At 38.0% G+C, this 24,313-nt stretch overlaps 1 protein-coding gene across 7 annotated transcripts in view; it reads right to left on the bottom strand.

Moving 5' to 3' along the window:
• Positions 1-23,996, bottom strand: part of ADGRG6 (adhesion G protein-coupled receptor G6) — a 132,481-nt gene extending 108,485 nt beyond the window's left edge. For 5 of the 7 annotated variants that reach the window (XM_058534179.1, XM_058534180.1, XM_058534183.1 and 2 more), the window contains exons 1-2: positions 23,578-23,996; positions 16,028-16,128 (exon numbers count right to left, since the gene is read on the bottom strand). In XM_058534179.1, the coding sequence (XP_058390162.1) occupies positions 16,028-16,128; positions 23,578-23,579 (103 nt within the window). In that variant the 5' untranslated portion in view covers positions 23,580-23,996. Of the gene's footprint in view, positions 1-7,215; positions 7,273-16,027; positions 16,129-23,184; positions 23,428-23,577 lie in introns of those variants that run through there. The other 2 variants (XM_058534181.1, XM_058534184.1) reach the window with 2 other exon arrangements.
• Between the last annotated feature and the right edge of the window lie 317 nt (positions 23,997-24,313).

Genomic DNA, 24,313 nt, shown 5'->3' with positions numbered 1-24,313 from the left:
CTGGGTTCGGATCACTTCACAAGCAAGCCCTCTCCACAGTAAAGGAATCAAAATTAAAAATCACCGATGATGCGTTACGGGCATGACTTATGCAAGAGAGACAACACTGAGCTCCGATTAGCAGATGTATCTTCAAAGTAGAGAACTTAGCTCTCTACCAAATGATTGGCAAATAAATGTAAGCTTACATTTTAAGTTCAAATAAAATGGTAGGGATTCCTGGCTCCAGCCACAATGAATTAGCAAATATTGGAACTTCCCCTTCCATCATAAGCAACAATCTAAGTGCACAAAATATATATGAAGCAACGGTTTTCAGACACTGGCAGACGGACAGAACAAAGCTCTGATCCTTGAGAGAAAAGAAACACAGGAACTGAGCCCATGTTTCCAATGGGCAGCACTCTCCAAACCACTGCACAGGTCACTGGAACCCGAACAGAGAGCAGGGGCCTCACCAGATGGAAGATCCATAAAACCTCCCCTACTCTATTATCATAGAGGCTTGGTTTCAAGGTACCACCAGTATCTTAACAATATATGAAGATTTTTATAAAAATAAAAGGTTATCCTATTCCATGGCTACAGCCAATGATATTATCACTATTAGCACAAGTTCTGCCCAGCAAAACATCTGCTAACTCAGCTTAACTTTAAACTTGCAGGAAACTCAGAAATGAGATCAGACTTGAAGACGTAAAAGTTGAGCTTCACCTTTTGGTAATATTTATTGAAGTCTGGAATTATACTCCTTTCCCCCCTTTGGATTTACTGAATTACACATAGTGCTTCCTCAAAGTATCCATCCAATAAGGATACACTCTCACTTTCATGAGATGTTGTTGTATAATCTGTGTGTCATCTGGGATCTTGATATTAACAGTTGATGATAATAGGTCCCATGATTTTGGTTCAGTCAATGGCCATGTTCTCATTACACCCTTCACAGGCAAATAGTGGCCTTTATCCATGGGGCCAGTCATAGCAGGTGCTTCTTCAGAAATGAGACCGTCTTGACTGCTGCTTTCAACCCACTATTTACCCACGTAAACCTCTCAAGTCGGTAACCAGGGCAGAACAAAAAACCCCTCAGAAACCACTCATCAGGTGCTGAGTCTGCTCTAGGTTGGAATTGTCAAGTGTTTGATTGAAATTTACTTTCTGGTTCATGCTTTATATTTGCTGAGCAATCAAATTTACAAAAAGATTTGTGGACTTTTTCACAAACACCATGCATTTGCAAAATGAGCACCAATTACTTGATAGTAAATTATAACCTGCTCTGTTAAGATAAACAGAAAGAAACATGTGCTTACAACAACGACAAAAAATGGCGTGAGTTTTCCTGGACTGCTCTTTTTCATCTTTATTTTTATTAATGGTAACAAGCCAAAAATACAATAAATCTCCCAAAAGGTCTTAGTTAAAAAGCAAAACCCAATATGTGCATGAAAAATATAACTAATAGGAAAAAATGATATGCTGATCATTGCATGTATTTTTATTAAATGGAAGAAAGAAGCTCTCAAGGAAAAGAGCTGCCAGACAAGGGCAAAATACTTGAACTTTGGAATGTGTGTAGAGGCTAAGGAAAGGTGAAGTGGAAGCTTACACTTGAGCAAGGTGAAGTTTACATCCTTTGCAGAAATGTCCTTCTCCCACATACACAAGAAAAGAATATTCTTAAGTACTGAAAATATCTGAGTAAGTATAACTAATCCATATATAGTAAAACTAAATATTTCTTTCCTGCTGGCCAAAAAAAGAAAAACAAAACAAAACAAACAAAAAACCCAGCAAATACAACAAAGAAGTTGTGTTTTAGAAGCTATTATTTAATTCTTAATATAGCTAGTAAAATCTGGATAGTTCTGGGGGCACTGGAATTCTATTTATTGCATCCTAGAAATACTACCAGTTTTTCTTCCAATTAGCTGCGATTTTTTTTTTTTGGAGGTATAACTGACATGCAATCAAATGCACAGATGTTAAGTGTGCTGTTCAATGAGTTTTGATAGATGTATATCCTTATGTAACTGCATCCTAACCAACATTTGGAACACTTCCATCAACCCAGTGTATCTTACTGTGTCTCCTTCCAGTCACTTGCTCCCTGGAGGCGACAACTGTTCTGATTTCTATCACTTAGTTTTGCCTATTCTAGAACTCCATGTAAATAAAATCATAGAGTATGTACACTATGTCCCTTCCTTGATCAACATGTTTTAGAGATCCCCGTTATGCTGTTGTATGTATCAGTAGTTCATCCCTTTTTTTTGCAGAGTACTATTCTATTTTGTGAATATACCAAAATCTGCTTATCCATTTACATGTTGATGGACATCTGGATTTTTCCCAGTTGGAGCTATTATGAATAATGATATTATGAAATTCTTATAGAAGCTCTTGTGGAGAAACGTGTTAATTTATTTTGGATAAATACCCAATAATATAATTATTAAATCATAGTGTTGGTAGTAGATATATACATATACAACTTTTTTAAAAAACTAATGAACTGTTTTCCAAAGTGGTTGTACAATTTTACACTTGTTCCAGCAACATATGTAAGTTACAATTGTTTCACACCTTCACCAACACTAGTATTTTTCAGGGTTTTAATTCTAGCCAACCTAGTGGAGATGAAGTGGTATTTCCAGTTTTCAGGGTGAGATCACCACTATTCAAACTAGTTTTTTTATACAAAAATATTAACCACTAGAATTAGATTAGGGAACTTCATGTACATGCATAACCCATGAGCACTGTATGTATACAGTGAATATATATCAATATAAGATCAAGGAGTATTATAATCATATCTTTGCATAAAATTATAAAAACAATGAATATGCATTGATTTTATATTATTATGAAATCAATGCATGCTTACTGTTGGAAACACGAAGATATGATGAAAAAGGAAATATCTGAATCTGACGAACACAGAGATTGCTTTCTTGCTGTATTTCTTTTCATTTATTTTTTGTAAAAGACCATTTTTTAAAAAAATCATATTACTCATAGTTTAATGTCTGCTCTTTTCAATTGCATTTTAATCTTTATCCAATTTCACTAAACATTTGAAAAAATAAAGTTAGGGATATATGTACCATTTCATCATGTCAATATACCATAATTTATCAAATTCTCTATTGTCGGATATTTAGGTTGTCTTTAATATTTAACAGTTGAAACTGTTTCTGTAATAAAAATCCATATGTGTTGTTAACCGCAGGCTCCTACTGGTCAAAGACTTTGCAAAAGCTTGATAGATACAAAACTTACTAGCTTTTCAAAAATGTTCTACTATTCCAATATATATTAAATTTACAGAAAGAGAAGAATGTAAAATAACAAATTAAATTCACAGGATCCTTTCTCAACTTACCGAAGAATTTCAAATAGAGCTGTGCCATATTCATCTCTTGAATAAATAAGAACTTAAGTTAATTTTTGATCAAATGACATCTGAGCTATGCAGCCAGAAAAACAGAAATCCACCATCCGGTGTAACCACTTCTAAGTACCACCTGACAGATTTTGCCAGAAACAGAATGCAAAAGATCAGACAAACAGATTTCACCAGGTGTATTAACTGTCTCTTCCCACCTGGAGCCCTCAAGGAATAAGGCGAAGTACACACTGAGAAGGTATTTCTGAGGGGAAAAGAACATCTTAGTGAAATTTTATTTCAGAGCCAGCATTTAACTCACATTACTGATTGATCAAGTTACTCAGAGTCAAGTTAGCAGAGCCATCGAGATCAAACCAACTTTTTCACTCTCATCATTAGTTAGATGCACTGAAAAATTCCTTGATGCCCTGGTATGTGCAGTTCAAGTTCAAATAAAATCCAACATAGGTTTAAATCTTTTAAAGTATGTTTTTCAAAAGCACATTTCTCTCTCAAACAACACAGGATTCAATTGTATTTTTAACCTGAAATAGCCCATAATATATTTCCTGATTTTATTTCTGACTAGGATCACTATAATTTAAAACACTCAGAAGGCACTATGGTCTTACTTTTGAAAAAATGCTAAGTTCTCCTTTAATAGGGAAAAGAAAATTACACATGTTCAATTTTATTATTAGATTTTAAATCTAATTTTGTGCTTCCATATGAATAACAAAATTAGTTTAGTTCATATATTCTCCCCTAAAAACTAAATGACTTCTAACCTACTTTAACAAATAGTTTAATGAACTATATGTTTTTCTAACCAAAACAATAAATTGTGACTTACAGCACTAAATTTTTATCTTATATATCTCTACTTCCCACAAATGGGAGTTTTAAATGTAAATTAGGCAAAAATTCCCAGTTCACGGTGTTTTCAAATATAATTATAACAAAAATAAAGGCTGTAAAGCGAGGCACACACAGTGGGCAGAGAATAAAGGTAAGCCTTTCAGTTTCGCTTAAACCAACCACTGTGAAATAAATATCCTGTCTGACAGAAAACTTTAAGATATGAGGGGAATATTGAAAAGTACTCAAAAAGAAAGAAAGAGGAATACAAAACAGAACCAACTAGGCAAATCAGAATGTAAATCTGATTGAAATGAGAAAAAAAAGGAAGTAAGATAACTGCTAAGTCAGAGGCACCTAAAGGAACAATTTGAAGAACATGAAAAACTTTATGCAAAAAGGCACCTTCTAAAAGTTGGGTGTAAATAGACTAAATTCTAAATCATTAGTCACCTCATTTTGTGATGCAGTTTCATCCTAAAACAGACTCTACGAACAAAGTGTTTTCTTGTCCCCTTAATAACAAACAAACAAATGATCGCAGTGAATATGTCCCATCTACTTAAAAAATTTTCTTAAAAATAAGAAACCTTTGGAAAACTTCAGACTACAGGAGACTTCAGGGGCTCTTCAGAGCTTTAGAAAACCATAACATAATTGTTTACACACACACACCACAAATTGATACTCGTCAACGCATCTACAAAACGGAATCATCTATGTTTTAAGGGTGAGAAAGTAATAAATCCAAATGTAGACTACTCTTTCAAGACACTCGGAAATGCAGTCAATGATAAATGAGAATGATGACCTAAAAGAACAAAGGGGTTGAGGGAAGGTGGGAAATTTTTGTTTGTTTGGAAAAGAAAAGACTTGAATACATTTGTGGGCTAAGCTGGGGAAGGTATAAACCAAGATAAGAAGCTTAAGATACAAGTGATGATGGGGAGAGCTGTGGAAAAGATCGCCAGAGGGGAGGAGGGCAAGGGCTGAAAGAATTTTAAGAAAGCAACCACTTTTTTCTACTTTCAACAAAAAGATTTTTTTTTTTTTAAAGTATACATTTTCGTAGTGATGAGATTAGTTTGGCACTAAAAAAAATGTGTTTCCACAAGAAGCTTAGCCCTTGCAGCAAGTGAAAATAAATAAACTATTCTGGTTCTTGTCCTCATTTAGAGTGACCACTTTTTCTTCTGCACAAATAATTATTGTGAAGTTTTATGAAATTTCCCCTCTTGAACAGCTGGTCTTCCGCACAGAAGGGTTGACCCATCAGCTTTTACAACTCAACGTAGTACCGAATGCTAAGCACAAATTTCTTCTCTTAAATAATTGAATATCTATGGCTAAATCCCAATTTTGCTTAGCAAAACCATTTTAATGTTTGCACTCTTTCAATATTTAATTGAGACCCTACCATTTGGCGGGCATTTGAGAGGGCATTACAAACTCAGGAGCTGTGACATTACATAAACGAAGGACTGTGGACTCTATCCCGGTGGCAATGGGAATCTTCAAGGGAACTTAACTGGGGCAGTGGCATGACGCTAATTGTGGTTTAACAGAAACACTGGATGCGGGGAGATGAAACACTGGATGCAGGGAGATGACTCAGGGCTCGTACAATAATACCTGTGATGAGAGCCTTGGAGGCAGTAGTTATTATGAGAAAGAAGATATTTCTGATCTAAATCCAGCAATCCTTGGTCACAACTAAATACGGTTCTGAGCAAGAAAGAGAAGGCCTCCAGGGTGCCTGAAGTTCTATGAACATCTCCAGCTCTTCGATATGTATATCAATGCTGTTTTCCAATGAGGAAAAAGAAGGCTGTCATTTCTGAAGCAAAATGATATGACAGAGAAAAAGCATAAACTATAGATTCACCAAACAAAAAACGATTCTGCCACTGCATCACCTGACTATGACCCTAGGGCAGTTCTTGACCTCTTTTCTCTGCAGCATACATTTCTGATTGATTGCACATATCTTATTGAATTTTAGGTAGTGGCAAAATGTCTATCTCCCCTACTGGGCTGGACGTCCTGCTGCAGCCTTGTCAGCATAGCCCCTGGAGTGACATCCTCCACAGTGTGGCCTCCCGCTTACCTGTCTAACTTCACTCCTTACTCTCTTCTGCAGAAATTCTTTATTCTAGTAACAGGGAGTATTTATCCTTACGCAAAATCATTTTCAATGCAATCTTGGATCTACCCTCGCCCCTTTCTCCTCCTAGATCGCCATTCTCCATTCGCATATCTGTTTTCCATCGTCTTGCTTTCTGTTATCATCAGGGCTGATACTCAATGGGTATGAACCTCTCCCACGGCTGCAGCAGTTTCCATAGCTAGCCATCCAATCTGATCGCAGGGAAAGCTCTCCAAACGGTCAATGACAAAGCCATACAAATTTGTAAGCATTTTTTTCACCACCCCTGCTAGAAGATGCAATTTTAGCATTATCTCCTCTATGGAAACTTTTCGGAGATCTCTTCTGTTATCCCTTGATGTCACCTTGCCATTCTATTAGATCACATATTATGTGGCTTCCTATTTATCTCAGGTCGGTCTCCCCATCAACACTAAAACTCCTTGACATTAAGGACTATGATTTAGCTCTGCATTGCCAGGACTTTGAAAAGAGCCTGATATATTTCTCACACTCACACGCACACACACACACACACGACATTCGTATATTATGATGATATTATTATGACATAGCCCTTAGCTTTTAAATGCATCTAAGAATATCAATACTAAGTCTACATTCTCTGGAACTCCTTTAAGTACTACAGTGCTCTCACAATTGTTTAACTTACTTTAATAATATCGGGGGTTGGAGGAAGGTTCTGACTAAGGATACCTAACCCTTAGATCTGCTAGACTCACCCTGCTAAGAAAATCCAAAGTCACAGAAGGGGAGCTCGGAAAGCAATTTGAGTCATTTACTACACACTTACTGAAAACCTCCTCTGTGGCGGCACAATCGTGGCATCATGTTTGTAAACAGACATCACCTTAAATATAAGAAATCGTTGCATGAAATAATGTTATATGTCAATTATATCTCAATTAAAAAAAAGAAATGGTTGCAAACTCAGAGAGAACTTTCTTCTGAAATACTTACTGAAAGAGGTAGCCCTTTCTAACATGTGTATGTGAGACATGTAAGCAAGTCAGATGACGATGAGTAAGGAAGCTCTTAACCAAACACTAATGAGAGCTTACTGAACTGGAGGGAAGAAGTCCTATGTCAAGTTAGCAGGGTTCTGAGATGAGAACCACAAACCTCATTGTTTATTGAAATATTAGCGCTTCATCAATAGTGTAACAATTTCATGGTCGTGAAATTCCTACAGGTAACACATTTTCAGGTTACCATTCTAAAGGGAGATGAGGTTAGCAGTTGAAGTCAAAAGCTAATATTGACCTCTGAGGAGCCAGCCAGGAGACAATCTGTGCACACAGTCTGATTAAGAGAATTCAGGAAGAGGTGGGGGCCACATTCCACGATGCCTTAGTGTGTATACTCTGAGCTCATTCTGTCTAAAAAACCCAACACCGTGGCAAAATCTCTCTAAAAGTCTACCTTTTTTTCCCCATAGCATCATTAATGAGGATACTGAAATCACTATGACCAGAAAACTCTCATCCTGTGCCTTAAAATTCTGTCCAATAAAGCCAGTAATCCAGCAAACTGTTACTTATACCCAACAAGAGCCAGTATCAATTATATATATAATGCATATTTCTGTCCATATATTTAAGGAAAAAATAAATAAAGGAAGGAACTGTGAATGTGTTTAAAAGCAGTGGTTATTATTCCCATTCAGAGTATTTTTTTTCTGGTCTGTATTTTACTTTAACAATACTCTTCAATGTTTCGACCAGGTAAAGAATCTTCTAAAAAGATCCTTCTGTTTGGGGATTTGCAAAAAGTATGAGCTTTAGCTCATTCTTGGAGCTTTGCCCAGACAAATAGTAGTGATTAGTGTAATTTTATAATTAAAGAGAAGAAAAGATTCTGATTTTTAAGTGGGTTGGCACAATCCATCATCTGAACGCTAGTGGAAACACTTCCTCTCTTTTCTTTATCTAAATGAGCAGCACCAAGCTCGGAGAAGAATGTATTAGAGGGGGAGGCATCTTTTTTTGATTCATACCAGTTGATTTACTGAAGAAAATTTTGTAGTTTTTAAAAAAGTATATCATTTCCAAACCACAAGTTTAAGATGAAGCTGGTTTAGGAATGACTGTAAACCAAGATATTTTGACATGAAATGCATCATAATTCAAACTATTTTCCTGAGAAAGCTGTTCATCTAAAAAGATTAATTGGCTGTAAATATTTTTAATGATTTTTTTAAAAAAATCAAGATAACTAGTCTTAACCATAGAAATATGGTAGTAACATAGTCCCCATAGACGACTTTATTCCTCTCTGAGAGTTTTTCTTGGGTTTTTTTTTTTTAGAAAATGGTTAAAAAGGATCATCTGAACTGGTGGTGGCCACCACCCATGTGCTGGCAAACGACCTTGTTTTCTTTTCAGGTGTTTAATCATCTTAGTTCAGTGGAAGGGAAAGGATGTTCATAATATTGTGACTTCACGCTCATTGTGGGATTAACATATTTTCTCATCTAACCTCCATTCTTTCCTCCTCTGCTGCCCCACCCTGTAAAATATATTTACTTATGAGATCTGGAATAAGCTTTTTCTCTCTCCCTTTGGTTCTTTTCCATTTTGTTCTTTTCCACATTCTTTTTACTTACTGAATACTGTGATATTGAAATCTTAGTAAGAATGGCACCGAAAAAAGCGCATACTCGCTGAAAATAAAAGGAAAACTCCTTAAAAAATTATTCATTTCCAAGTGGCAGAAAATTTCATACCTGCCGAAGTCTAGAGTTTCCTGGATTTATCTCCTCCAAGAAAGTTACCTGCCCCATCTCTAGTTTAATATAAAAATTACCACTAAAATTGGAAGGAAATGCACACAGAAGAAACTTTTGAGGTAAAACAATTAAAACTATGTGCACATCAAAAAACCAGGTTGGGGCCTGCCTGGTGGCACAGCGGTTAAGTGCGCACACTCTGCTGCGGCGGCCCGGGGTTCGGATCCTGGGTGCGGACTGATGCACCGCTTGTCAAGCCATGCTGTGGCGGCGTCCCATATAAAGAAAGGAAGATGGGCACGGATGTTAGCCCAGGGACAGTGTTCCTCAGCAAAAAGAGGAGGATTGGCATTGCATGCTAGCTCAGGGCTAATCTTCTTCATAAAAAAAAAAAAAAACAGGTTGTATACTACACACATACCCAGTCTATGATTAAATTGTCACCTAAGAGGCCTTCAAAGTTTTTAGCACAAACTCCTCTTCGATATTAAGATTCCTTCTTCATGTCCTGATTTCCATTGATGAGGAATTTGAAGGACAGGAGGTTTTATTTTTTGGCAACCAATTACTAGGAGAGTCATACGGTACTTAGGGTATCAACTCCACCATCCTAGCTCTGCTCTTTGAGATGCTTAAGATAAGTCCACTATCACTTCCAAATGACCACTCTTCAAATATCTAAAGACCACTATCTTATTCTGACTGACTTTCCTACTCCAAAGTAGGTGTGCCATTTCTCTAATTTTTTTCATTCAGCAGGATTTTTACTCTTTTTTAAAAAAAACTGTTACACAAAAGCCACAATGTTGTGGCTGACACAAGGACGTGAGTGCACAGCTGCAGCCCACCCCCACAGAGGCTTCACATAACAGACTGTAGACAGAGATGCTCTGGTACATTCTCAGACTGCTGGAGACTCATCACCACGCTGATCTGCCTGGTCTAGATACTCTCTTGTTATGAATTCATGTAAATGATGACAACCATGCCTGGAGATAAGTATGATCCAACTAGTGGAGAGTAGGACTCTTTGCTGACATCCCCTTCTTCCTAATACGGGGTCAGTTTCATTAGTGGCCCCATGACACTGTTTAGTCACTTGAAATTGCCACTGTGGTGATAAGTCACCTCTATTCCACAATTATGTAATTGACTTTATGACCCTAGTGTAGGATTCCATATTTACCTACATCAAATTCAGATCATCTCAAAGATATACAAAGGAAATTATCTGAGAAGATGCCTCAAAGAAAGTTTTGTACGCAAACTTTCTAGGGTTTGTTGATTCAAACTGGCTCTTCTCATCTGAAGCACACAACGGAAAACAGCCCTTTAGCTGAAACCTTTAGACGGTAATCTGGAGCCTTTGACCCTGATTGAAAAAAAAAAACCCTAAACATTTATCATCATATAATTTTCTGTAGTCACTTAATCATTATTCTGGCTCTTTCTTCACATGATAAGAATCGTTCGCACAATTAGAGCCTTATTTTTGACTGTTTGGATACATTTATTTAGTAATTTTAAGAGCATATTAATACTAAAATGGCTAAAAAACTGGCAGATTTATAAAAGATTTTATTATTTTTTTATTTGTTATTTTAATATTTATTTTATTTTATTTATTTTAATAAATATTTTTATTATTTATTTTTTATTTTATTTATTTATTATTTAAAGAGTTATTTTTTTTATGCATTTGAAAGCCTTTTGATCAACTATTAAAATATGTATAAAGTGATAAGTCTAACACTTAAATGCAGATTGCAATGTAATTGATACTGCAGAATAATTGCTCATTCTATGATCATGAGAAAAATTAACACACAAACAAAAAAAAAAGGCACAAGATTCCTTTTGCCCAATCACCTGTCTTCCAGAACTGTGTTGTGCTCTGGGCTAGACAGCACACAATTCAGGCCAGATTGTACTTTCAGACACATTTCCCCTTTTAGCTGTTGATGTATCATAGACATCAGAATAACAGTGAGCTTTGAAATAATCTGCTGATATCATCGATTTTCAGGGGAGAAGGGAGGCTCCTCCCTCCGTGCTCATGACTAAGGCTATCTGTGTGGAAACAGCCTCCTGGTTGCTTAGGAATTCATTGCCTCTTGATGTTTGCTTCCCACTCTACTCGAAGGCATAACCTCTGTCTGCTTGAGATATCATCATCCATCTTCAGAGTCATGGAGAGTCGTGCCACATAAAAAGAGGTTACTATTTGAAACACCTTTTAGAGATTCTTATCAAGGGAAGAACGACCAGAAGTAACAGTTACGTGGCTAACAGAAAATTATTCATACACTTCAACAGTCTCTCTGGCCATTTTTTTAATGTGGCTTAAAAAAAAGAATTTTATCAGGTTTTTTTGCTTTTCCAAATTACTAAAGTAACATACGCCCACTGTAACAAGGCAAACAATTCAGAGTTGTATAAAGTTCCAATGCCTTCCCACTTCTTGCTTCAACCTATGCCTCTGAGATGACCCATTTTAAAGCCTGGTGTGAATTATTCCATGTTTTATCAATATGTTTATACAGCCTTACATAAACATATATATATACATTATACATTCCAGTTTTGTAATACAACCTATTACAAATCTGGGATAATCTTATATTGTTCTGCAATTAGCTTTATAATTTAACATTATCATCATGGACATTTTTCCAAGCAATATACACACTTTGGCCACACTGTTTTGAATGGCTGATGGTATTTCATGATATGAATGCAAAATAATCTGTTTGCCATTCCCCTGGTGATGAACAATTAGAGTCTTTACCAATTGTTTGCTATTCCAATGTTACAGTTAACATACTAGTGCATATTTCTCTGTATATTTATTATGTTTTTTATTTCTATGGGATAGATACCTATATGTGGGAGGAATATGTCAAAGAGGATACACATTCTTAATTTTTAAAAATGTTGCCCAATTACTCTCCCAAAAGACAGAGCCAACGGTGTTGGTACGTGCCCCAACACCTTTGATAATACTGAATGTTATCAACTTGTCTAAATATTGTCAAGTTTTGTCCTTAGTGCCACAGAGTCAATTACAACTCCTAGTGACCCTATGTCCAGTAGAGCGGAACCCACCCGGTCTTTCTGAGCCATCCTCTCACCTTCCAGCACTCTATCAGACAACGCTCCCCTGCTATTCACAAGGTTTTCATAGCCAATTTTTTCAGAAGTGGGTGACCAGGTCCTTGTTCCTAGTCTGTCTAGTCTAGAAGTTCCACTGAAACCCGTCCACCATGGGTGACCCTGCTGTTATTTGAAATCCTGGTGGCACAGCCTTCAGCATCACAGCAACATGCAACTGTCCCAGTACGATAACAACCAACAGACCGGTGATGTGGTTCCCTAACCAGGAAATGAAACCCAGACCACGGCGGTGAGAGCACCGAAGCTTAACCACTAGACCACCAGGGCTGGCTATTGTCAAGCTAGCGGGTAAAAAACAATCACGTTTTGTAATTTGCACTTCTGTGGGCCCAATTTAACTATTCAGCTGTTATTCTGTTGTACTTCTTATTAAAATTATATTTATCACTTGTCAAGAGTTCTTTTTCTATGTCACTTTTTAAAATCTTGAGGGGCACAAACCTTGTATACTATTTGCTTTGTAAACGCTCCACGAAACTACAAGCGTTAACTTACCTACTAGGAGACTTAACATTGCAATTCCATTATATGAATTCAACTATGGATGTTCTCCGAATTAAACTATAAGATTCTAATTTTTAATCACCTGAACTAAGTGCCAATCTTAGCAACAAAAAGAGGTTTTGCCAAGCCTCCAAGCTAGCTGTCTCAGTCAAATTAACAAAACAGTAACAATCAAGAGAGTAACCAAAACTATACAGATTATCACTAAAGGGTAATGTGACAATGACAATGGAGGTCCTTTGAATGGGGGGATAGGAAGGCTTATTTGAGGTAATAATTAAGATCTGAGTGTTAAAAAAGAACCAAGCGTGTGCAGATTGGGAAGAAGAGGGCACTAGAAGGCATCATTAAAAAATAGAAAGGCCAGGGGCCAGCTGGGTAGCACAGCGGTTGGATGCACAAGTTCCTCTGTGCCGGCCCAGGGCTCCCAGGTTCAGATCCCAGGCATGCAGGGACACAGTGCTTGTCAAGTCATGCTGTGGCAGCATCCCATATAAAGTAGAGGAAGATGGGCACAGATGTTAGCCCAGGGCCAGTCTTCCACAGTAAAAAGGAGGAAGATTAGCATCGGATGTTAGCTCAGGGCTGATCTTCCTCACCCAAAAAAAAACAAACAGAAAGGCCAAAGTGTCTAGAAAATCATGAGGGTGGAGAGACTGGCCGGGTAGTAGGTTGGCTTGTACTGATTGCGAGGGCAGTAGATTTGGCGATAGGAGGTAGGAATCAAGAGGCTGCCCATGTGAAGTTTGAGGTCTATTATATATCCAAGTGCAGATGAGAATAATGAACCCAAGAGGTGACTCCAGGGTCCAGGAGGGAGCCAGGGCTGATGATATGGATTTAGGAGACACTGGCAACAACGATGTCATTTAAAGCCACTGGACTCGATAAGATCATCTCGGGGTCATCCAGAGAAGCAAAAGAAGTCAAAGAGTGTATATATGGAGAGATAACATCACAGGTAAGCACTAATTGGTCTTCAAAAATATATGGAATTACGCTATGATTTAAAGATAGGACTTTGAAAACTTAGATCTATCTAAAGTTTTAATATGCATTATTTTAAGGAACTCTATACTGAGTTATCTAATAAGGCAAAAATTTTATATTAAAATGCCAATAACAATCCCTACAGCATTTTTGTGACTTCAGATATTCATGAGTCAGGTGGTGGCATTTTAAGTGAGTCATGGTTACAGACATATAGATACAAAATGTTCTGGCTCAATGAGTAAACAGATAAGCATCTGTCACAAAGCCTTACATGATACACGGCAAGTGTTGGGTAGTGAAAGAATTTTTTTTTTTTTTTTTGTGAAGAAGATCAGCCCTGAGCTAACATCTGATGCCAATCCTCCTCTTTTTGCCGAGGAAGATTGGCCCTGGGCTAACATCCGCGCCCATCTTCCTCTACTTTATATGGGACGCCGCCACAGCGTGGCTTGACAGGCGGTCTGTTGGTGCGCACCCGGGACCCGAACCTGCGAACCCTGGGCCACCGAAGCGGAGCACACGCGCTTAACCGCTGCGCCCCCGGGCTGGCTCGTGAAAGACTTTTTTTAAAAAGACTTCTTGTGTGAGACAGTAACTTAAAAACAACTGTAAATACTCTGACTCCCATGACCTTAAGAACAAGGGCCTCCTTAAATTTTGTACCCTAGGTGTTTCTCTTGTCTCGCCCTAGTCCCAGCCCAGCTGACTCCTTTTAATTGGTCTAAAAACATGCATTTCATTTCATTTATTCAAATGATTAAAATAACGAATGTGCATATATCAATTAAAATGTTGACATTGAAAATAAAAAGTCCCAATTTAAGGTTTGAAGAAGTCTTAAACATTTACAAAGACCATGACCCAACAAAAATGAAAGCAAATAGACCTCAACTAATTTTAATCTCATAATTTATCTTACATCAGGTAATTAGTTCTTGGAGGATCTCTTTTGAAAGGTAAGAAATAGTTCAACACTGTACATCATAAAAATACAATGTATATGTAATTTTCAGATCTCTTTACAAGTCTGTTTCCTCTTTCTGGCAATGAAAGTAACATAAAGAGTGACTTCATAATGAAATTGAAACAAATACATAAAAATATTCACTCAAAGATCAGTTTTGTTTTGAAGTCATTAAACAAGTGCAGGGATTTTCCAAGCAAGTACCTGAAACTCTTAAAATATTTGTTGGCTTGGGAAAAAGTATTTACATATTAAATACAAGGTGTATTTCTTTATCCATGAATAAGCAATTTTAGCAAACTATTTCCATGATTTGTTAAATGTATTATTTATAATAACATACAGATATATTATAAATCTGCAATTTATAAAATCTTAAATAAATCCCGAGTAATAAGTACATAAGACTTCATGAGTAATGATTTTATTCTAAAAGAAAATATAATAAACTGAATAAATACAGCAATAAAAAAAGACTAAAACAAAATGGACTTAAGAGAAATTCAGTTTGCTCAGTAACAAAAGCAGATAATGAAGAAATAGTTTACTTTTTAAACATCATTCACATTCCTCGGTTCTGACTGGCTTATTCATTTAATTAGCTGGGTATAGAAAATTTAGCTTTCAACAATGGTTAAAAGAATCTTGTTCCAAAGTTTAGAAAAAAAATTGTAATTACAAAAATTAGGTATTTTAATTCCCAACATACTACAATTGAAGTTAATTTTTTTATACCAAGTCAACTAAATAAACTTCCTGGTCTAAACACTTAATTTCAAATTCCTCTCTTATACTGCAACGTGGTAATAAAATCAAAATAAAAAAAACAGTAAAGTCTAAACTTTACTTTCCATAAATAACTATTTGAAAACTTGAAAAGAGAGAGAATGAAGTACTGTATATTTATTCAATAGTAGAAGAAACAACTAGCACGTTTTTAATGTCAAATATGTAGCTATCTCAACATTCAGTATGGGCTAGATAAATAAATAAAACCAAAAGAAATGCCACAAAGATTAAAGAAATATACTCATTAGAAAATAAAACAATGATCAAAGTAACACTATTCACACAGAATTCAAGAGGAACGAGAGGCCATGAACAGAAAAAGCCTGAAAGGACAGAAAAAGAAAAAAAATGACAAAAAATAAAGTTAGGGTTCCTTAAATAAGTAGCACACTTATCCTGAAGGCAAGGGAATCATTATTAAATTCGTAGTTTGAAAGAGCAAGTCTTACTCACCTGAGCGAGGAACACAGACAATATAAAAAGCAAATAAGAACAAAAGAGAACTTGGCTTCCACTTCCAATGACAGCTCCACATTCGACCTGAGAGAAACATCCTGCAGTGGAAGAAAGCAACAATCAGGACACTGACATTCAGTAAAGCATCAGAACAATACAGGTGACAGTTTCCAGCAGGGACGGAAAAATAGGAACCTTCAGTCTTGCTTCCAAATAAAGAAGGAAACTTAAAGATGATAAATTAACTATCTCCTTTAAGCTAAATACGCAAAAGAAAAAAATCCATGTATTTTATTTGCCACCTGGCGGCACCTTCCTATCAGAGACTATATAATAAGTGATCTCTGCCTGAAGATGGGGAAATATTCAGATAATTCAATAAAAAAAATCCTTTATTAAAAACTAAAGCCATTTCAGCTTCAGCCTCCAGCCTCCCAGTTACAGGCGCACCTGGGTAGCAAGAGGATGTTTATATCAACTCCTCTGTAATCTCCCAGAAATTTAGACCTAAAGGAAATGTTTTCATTTGATAACTTTTGCTGCTTTACAAACGGAAACATTTAAAACAAAAATAAATTGCCCAACTTCTTTTCTTGAAAATGAAGCATTGAAGCATTAACATCCAAAAAGAATAACTCCTTTCTATATAGCAATAGCTGTCAATGTTTTTAAAGAGCTAGTAAACACTAAGTATTATAGAAACTAGCAAATGACATTAGATGAAAGAGTGGTGTTTTGAGAACTCTCAAGTCATCCTCTGTACAATGGTCTCATCTTTAAACTCAAAATTATACTTAATAACAATTTAGACAGGAACATCCATATTATCTTGGCTTGAAACAGTGGTATGATACCTTTCATTGACTCAGCCCCATCAAAAGAGGCAAATCAGTGAAGGGGACATCAAGTATAACAGTCAGTCACCAAAATGGACTGGCAAAGCAGGAGAGTCACGAGGCAGGAAGATTGTTAAGCAGCAGTAAGAAATCACCAGATCTTAAAATCCCCAAAGGGAGTTACCTCGGCCATAACTGGTAATTGAGAGTCACTTTATTTCTAAAAAGAGGCGCAACTAAATAAGATACTTCAGAGTTGTAGTAGTATTTTCTTTACCTGAAGGTTGCTAATCTGGAGTAAAACGTATTACTAAATAGAAAACCAGAAGAGTGGGAAGAGAAATATCCAAATAAGCAAAAAAAGACATCAAATGATTCTTGAACTGGCTTCAACCCTGCATTTTCAATCTTTTACTATTAGAGTCTTTCACTGTTAGAGACCATCTAAGAAGCAAAGAGAACTCGAGAGTCAGCCAGACCAGTGTTTGCTGCTTACAAACTATGCAACCCTTGGGAAATTGTTACTCAACCCCCTGTGCCTCCTCTTTCTCACCTGTAACATAGAAATAGCAACAGTACCTAGTCCACCGAGGTGCCAGACGATTAAATCAGATCATGTCTTCTAAGAACAGTGTCTGACACTCAGCAAGCACTCACCAAATATTAGCTATTACTATTATAACTGTCATCCCGGGCACTCTAACGTAAGCGTGGTTATTCTGTCCACAGTGAAATCAAAAGAAAAGACTTAAATAAGAATAGATAATAGGACTAATCTCATAAGCCAACACCAATCAATTGACTTGGTGGCTACTTTTGGGAACAGAAATGAAATGTCTTCCATGAATACAGAAATTTCGAGTAGTATGTGACACTCATGCCAGGTTTTTATATTCACCAAACTAGAAGTTCCAGCATCATGCAGCTCCTAATGGAAATTCTAAACTAGAAAATGGATAAGATCTGAAGAGTATTTTTTGTATGAAAATACTCTTGTATTTCAATGTTTTCAAATACATCCATCAAAATATTTGAAATTAAGAGCAGTGTTACTGCTTATGAGATGATGTTATAGTAACTCATAATAATAATAATATAGTAATAATGGATGTGAACTCTGGAACAGCACAGAGTTACCTCCTGGTGCCTCGATTTACTGTGTGGTTTTGGGGGCAAGTACTTAAACTCTGAGACTGTTTCTTCTTCTGTAAATAGGATATTATCCACCAAAAAGAACTGGCGATAACATTGCACGGCACTTAGTCAGGGCTTTAAAAAAGGTAGATGATAAACTTCTGTCACACGGAACGTTCACTCATCTGGAAGAATGAGTCAATTTCCCATTGATGCTGGATGAATGAGGTGTTCCCCTTTCACGCTGGGGAGGAATGAGTATGCTTCTAAGACACAAACACGACTACACATCCAAAGAAGTTTAGAGCTCCAAAGATGAAATCTAACCTCCTCATTCCACAGAGGAGGAAACTGAGGCCCAGAGAAATAATGGGGCAGACCAATCACACCTGGCCGCCAGTCTTACAGATATTAACAGAAGGGTGGCTCAGACCAACAGAACTCCCAGATTCTTCATCTTTGTGGTACATGACAATTCTCCTTTATCAATACGTGAATAACGGCCCCCTCTTAAGTTCACACGCTCTCCAAACAATACCCAGGGAATCAGGTTCATCAGCTTGGCAACATTCACAGTTTCTTGTAGGTGCTCAGGCAACTTTCTTCTGCTATAAAAGGTTCTGACATGTAGGGATTCCATCTCCAGTGGTGAAGCTGTTTTACAAAAGTGACCTACAATCGCATCAGACGGTAGCGCTAATGACTACCAAGGGCTTGATGCATTCCAGTTCTCAAGACTGCATCACTTCGCACAGAGAAGGAGCCCAGGATGGGGCAAGCACTTGTACCGAAACATAAACCATATGACACGCCAGCTTTCGTCCACTTTACTGTTTACTGAAGAACAGAAACAAATAATTTAAGAATGGAACAGAGGAAGGAAAGCACTGTCTGTCTTCTCAGGGGATCACTTGGCAAAGACACATCCCTGAGACTTAAAACAACTTTCTCACAAGAACGGAAAATCCCGAACAGGGTTACTAAGGTTCCAAATGGGAACTATGGAAAACTTAATACAATCTATGTCACTTGGGTTGTGGCCTCAAAGTTCTAGAGAAGAGACCAAGAACATTTTTAAGTAAACAAGTCACAGACTTCTATAACCTGAAAAGAATCTAAAAATTACGCAAGAAAACCTATCGTTTCACAGGTGAAAAAAACTACGACGCTCAATGACTTGCGCAAGGTCACATAATCAATGGTGGCAAAGCCAAAAGACACCCTGTGTCACCAGGCTTCCAAGTCGCCTGTCCTTTCTGAGAACCAAGCTACCTCTATTGCAAACTCACTTTCCTTTTCGATCTGTATAGGCTACAAAATACAACATGCTCGAGTCCTGTCTGAGGAAGCTTTAGAACAATTCCCTTTCATAGGAATTGTTTTAAACGTAGGTATGACCTCTTATGGATGTGATTTAATTCAAATGTATCACCGAAATAATCCAAAAAACCTACCATCTTCCATCTCTTTACTCCTACTGGTGCCCCTAAATGTCACAATTTAAAGAGAAATTAGTGAAGAAATTTTGAAATTAGTGGAGAAATTGACACAGTAGTAATTCTATTAATACCAGCAATAGTCAGAATTAGCTTCATTCTTCATATCCCAACTGTATTTCTACGGCAAATCTTTTCATACAGGGGTTTGAGGAGTGGCACAAAGAATACCTTAATTCTTCCAGAGTGAAAAGATTGGTAACCTGGTTTATTCAAGTCTGCTTATAATTGTATTTCTTCTTCTGGTTAAAGATCATTTTCCTGAGCCTGTGCAATGAATTAAAAAAGAAAGTGCTATTCTATTTCTGAAGTTAAGTTTTTCTACTGAGTTGGGTTCGCCCCTGCTTCAAAAAGGCAGAAAGGTTCACTCTTCAAATCTGCACAAATCTGGGCCTTTACTTGAGCTGTAACATGCATAACTGGCTTGTACCACAAGTGAAATTAAAAGGCAACCTTGAGAAACACACAGACACACGAAGCACATGTAAAACTGGGGAAATCTGAAAAAGAGAGGTGAATTGTATCAATATCCTGGTTGTAATATTGTACTACCATTTTGCAAAATGTTACCATTGGGAGAAACTGGGTAAAAGGTATGTGGGATCTCTCTGGAGTACTTCTTAGAACTTCATGTGACTCTACAAAGATCTCAAGAAAAATTTCAATTAAAAAGTAAACCCTGAAGCCCTGATGTATGTAACTCACATTCAGAAGGTTCTGGAAAAAAATTGTGTGTGTGTGTGTGTGTGTGTGTGTGTGTGTACAGAGAGTGGAGGTGGAGGGAGGAAGAAAGAAAATAATAAAATAAATAGGGTCAATATTTACAATAAGTGATTTTGCATAAAGAGTATACACGTATTCTTTGCAGTATTCTTGCAACTTTTCTGTAGGTTTAAAATTATTCCTAAAGTTAAATACACACAAACACATTTACACTGAAGTGTATCAATGTTTATCTCATGACACTCTCATCACACACTTGTGTGTCACTTAAAGAGGGATTATGTTCTGAGAAATGCATCCTTAGGCAATTTCGTCGTCATTCGAACATCATACAGTGTACTTACACAAACCTAGATGGTATAGCCAACCACACACCTAGGCTATATGGTGCTAATCTAATGGGACCACCATCGTATATGTGGTTTCTCATTGACCAAAACATCTTGCTATGTGGCACATGACTGTATTGAGTATTGTTGCTTTAATCATTACCAGTTTGACAGAAATGATGTCTCCTTTGTATTTCCTTTCTTTGGATTGGCATGTTCAAGTTATTTGTATAGTTTTCTGTTACAATGTAAATATTTTTTTTTACTGATTTGTGATTTTTTTTATCAGTTCTATACTAAATATGTTCAGCCTTTGTTAGATTTGCTACAAATGTTTTAAATACAGTAATCTTGAAGTTTTCCTTAAGGCATTCCAAATAATTCCATCCCGAGTAATGAATATAAAGGAAACTAAGATGATACTCAGGTAGCCACGCTCAAGTTTTATTGGCATTTTTTGTTACTATTGAAATGTCTTTTTAAATGTTATTACTCCAGTCACTCAGTATGCATCTTAATGTCATCCAATGTAGATGATGTAATAATGTCACCCAATTAGAAATGAAAGTGGAAAGATAGAGTTTTTGCCCAAGCATGCCACACACATTGAACAAAGTCTTTTTCTATTTAGTCTAAAGTCTAAATTGTCTCTAGAAACTTTTAATCATCTCATCGGAAATGTAAACTCTGTAAGATATGGGCAGTTAGAAAAATGGTCAAGTTTAAGGAAGCGGTTGTCAGTTTATTTTTAATATATAAACTGATTCTCTTTCAAATCATTATTTCCAGAAATCAGAGTGACGTGTCCAGTTAGGCAGTAAAACTACAAGCTTCTAATATTTCCCATAAGCCAAGAGACAATAGCCTCATTCACCACTCACATTGGAAAAGCACAATGTCATGTAATTTATATAAGCCATAAATGGAACAGTGGCTTCAAGCAGCTTCAGACCAACTAATGCAAGTCTTGCTAAATCTATTAAATTTCTTAGGGTATAAAAAATATGCAGTCACTACAACTCCAAAATATATTTACAAAGTCCGTAATTTCAGAACTTGAGCGTAACAATATATAAATACTCTTTCTCCACAAAAAGTAGGCAGAAAATATACGTATGTAGTGTGTGTACTTGAACCTACTAAAATTTAAGATAATATAGTTTATGTTCCCCATGGTAACATTTTTCAACAAGACAGTAGGAATATTTACCTTGGAAAGAATGGCATTATTTATATACATTCTAACATACTAATATCTAAAAAGAATCAGATCGCCTTAAACCATTCCACATAAATTATAAACAGCAAAATGGAAAAAAAATAGGTATAATCTAGCAAGAAATGGAAAAACTTTCAGTCAAAATAGTCCAATAAAGAAACTCAAATCAGGGTACTAAACTATATTTTATATGATTAAACATTCATGCTTTTACTCTGTAATGACATAAGATTTTTTAATCACGTGGAATTCAAATGGACTATATAACTTAATTCCATAATCAGGAAATTTTTACCTTACCTGTTGATCAGTTTCACATCTTTTATTTTAAAAACTGGTATCTACACTTTGCGTGTGTGTGTAATGTGCTTTTTTTCCCCCACAAGATCTACCTAGGAAAGCTGAAAGGAAGCTAGACAAACATCTGCTGTTAAAAACCCTACTATATTTTCAGGAAAAACTGAAGTTTAAAACAAACTCACATTCATTCAAAATGTGTCCCCTGTATGTGAGCACAAGTCTTATAAGAGACAGTTGGCTGTAGCCCAAAATAAATTCTTTCAGGTTATATCTCAAAGACTCCACTGGCATAAATAAAACTTTAAAACTCACAGGTGTGGAATTACTTCACATGCAGTTTTAATAAAAATAAGTGGTTCCTTTCTAATTAGACTGCTCACCACTAGGAAAGGAGCTGCGGGACGCTAGGCTTGTGGCCACTACTTTTTTTCCTGTTTTAAAAATGTGTGCTGGGTGGGGAGGGGACAGACAGTGCAAGGAAGGGAAAGACAGGGCCTGAGGGGCATGTTTTTCCCAGGTAATAAACTGAAAAAGGAAATTTAAATGGAAATAAATAAGCTTCTAATAGTTGGGGAGGGAGGGTGTCTCTCCATTTCTAGAAACTCTTGTGTATTAGTGGAAGGGAGCAAAATGTCTATCAGGGTACCTGCCCAAGAGTAAATAAAACACCAGAGGGAAAATTACATATTACAAGAAAAAGTAAATTCGGAGTTAGCCGCAAAAATATGCTTGGCCTTCTTGAGAACAACCTTCCTTTTTTCCATTCTGGAAGGCCAAGCAGGGCACGGTGGCCCTTTTCGCGGGGTCGCTCCAAGGCACCTCACCACTTATATGACAAGTCCACAGAAGCAAAACCTATTAGGTTTCTCTAACCATTTCATCGCCCTATAGCCTCCCGCTTCTAATTCTATAGAATTCTATAGAAGTCATTTCACGGATCCAACCTATCACGAAAATGACATATTCCTTAACTACTTTATAATGTGCAAAGTACAACCAAGAACCTTTTCTCCGTGCTTTTTCTTTTTAACCATTCAAATAACCCAAAGATCCAAGAATAACTTCTACAGTCAAGGGTGACAATGTGTCAAGTCAACATTTCTCAGCATACCAGTACCTTCCAAGCCCCCGGGGTTGATCCAGGAGCGCGCTTTCTTGGCAGGGCAAGGCTCCTGGATGGAGGCGCCTTTGCCTGTTACTCCTTGTTGAATTTGAATCGAAAACACGCTTTCCCCATTCTTGAAGTTCTGCCCTTCTTATTACGCTTTACACCGCCCAAATGTGAGGTTTACCTCTCGCTGGAAAAAAGTAAGCTGCACACACATGTCACAACTCCATGTGGCAATACCAGCTGGCTCCTCAATGCCTCGGGGAGCAAACCGAAGGCAAACCGGTTTATTCAATCGATGCAGTTGAAGGCCTTACAAAATAATTTAGTTGAGGGTGGGGGGGTGACTGGGGGGCGGAATACAGGTAAAGGTGTGAAGGAATTCTGAGCTGTGAGACTTACATGTTGGCATTACTGCGCAGAGGTCCTCAGGGGCCGCACGATCATTCTCCACCGTCTTTCCCGGCTCTGCTGCTCCCAGCTCCCCAAGGGAGACCCCGGCGAGGGCCGAGCGCGGCGGACCTGCCTTCACGCTCTTTCTGGAGAGTTCATCAGGGCTTCCCGGAGCCGCTCCCCGCCCGCGCTCGGGGCGGCGCAAGGTGGAGGGCCGGCGCGGCGGAGTTCAAGTGCGGATCGGATCCGGGCGCAGGTTCCTCCTGGCAGAGAAGTTGAAGAAGTTAGGGCGGGACGATCGAGGCAGCCGGGGCGCCCTCTGCGCTGGCGCCGGGCGCTCTGGGCGCGCGGGGTGGCTGGGCGCAGGGGTCCGACTCGGCAGGTCCTCGCCCCGCGGGCGCGAGGCCGCACGTGGTCACCCTTTGTGGCTCCCGTCCCCCCCGCGCGCGCTTCCGGCGCGAGGCTTGGCCCGAGCTGCGGGCTCAGGTGCGGCCGGCCCGGCGGCGCGCGGCGTCTGGCCCGGCCCCGGGGCGGCCCCAGTCCCGGCCTCCGAAGGCGCAGCCGCCCCACCCAGGACGGCCGGCCGGGGCAGAAAGGGAGAAGTCTGGCTGCGGGGCGGGAGGGCGCCGCGCGGACGGCAGCGAGCACAGCCTCGAGGGGGCCGGGTGGGAGTGGGAGACGGCAGCCGCGCCGGGCTCAGCTCCCGGGCGGGGAGGGGACGGGGCAGACCGGTGGTCACCCGAAA

This window comes from Diceros bicornis, chromosome 39 (genome assembly GCF_020826845.1).
Source record: "Diceros bicornis minor isolate mBicDic1 chromosome 39, mDicBic1.mat.cur, whole genome shotgun sequence".
Lineage (NCBI taxonomy): Eukaryota > Metazoa > Chordata > Mammalia > Perissodactyla > Rhinocerotidae > Diceros > Diceros bicornis.
This window is presented reverse-complemented; position numbering and strand designations above follow the sequence as displayed.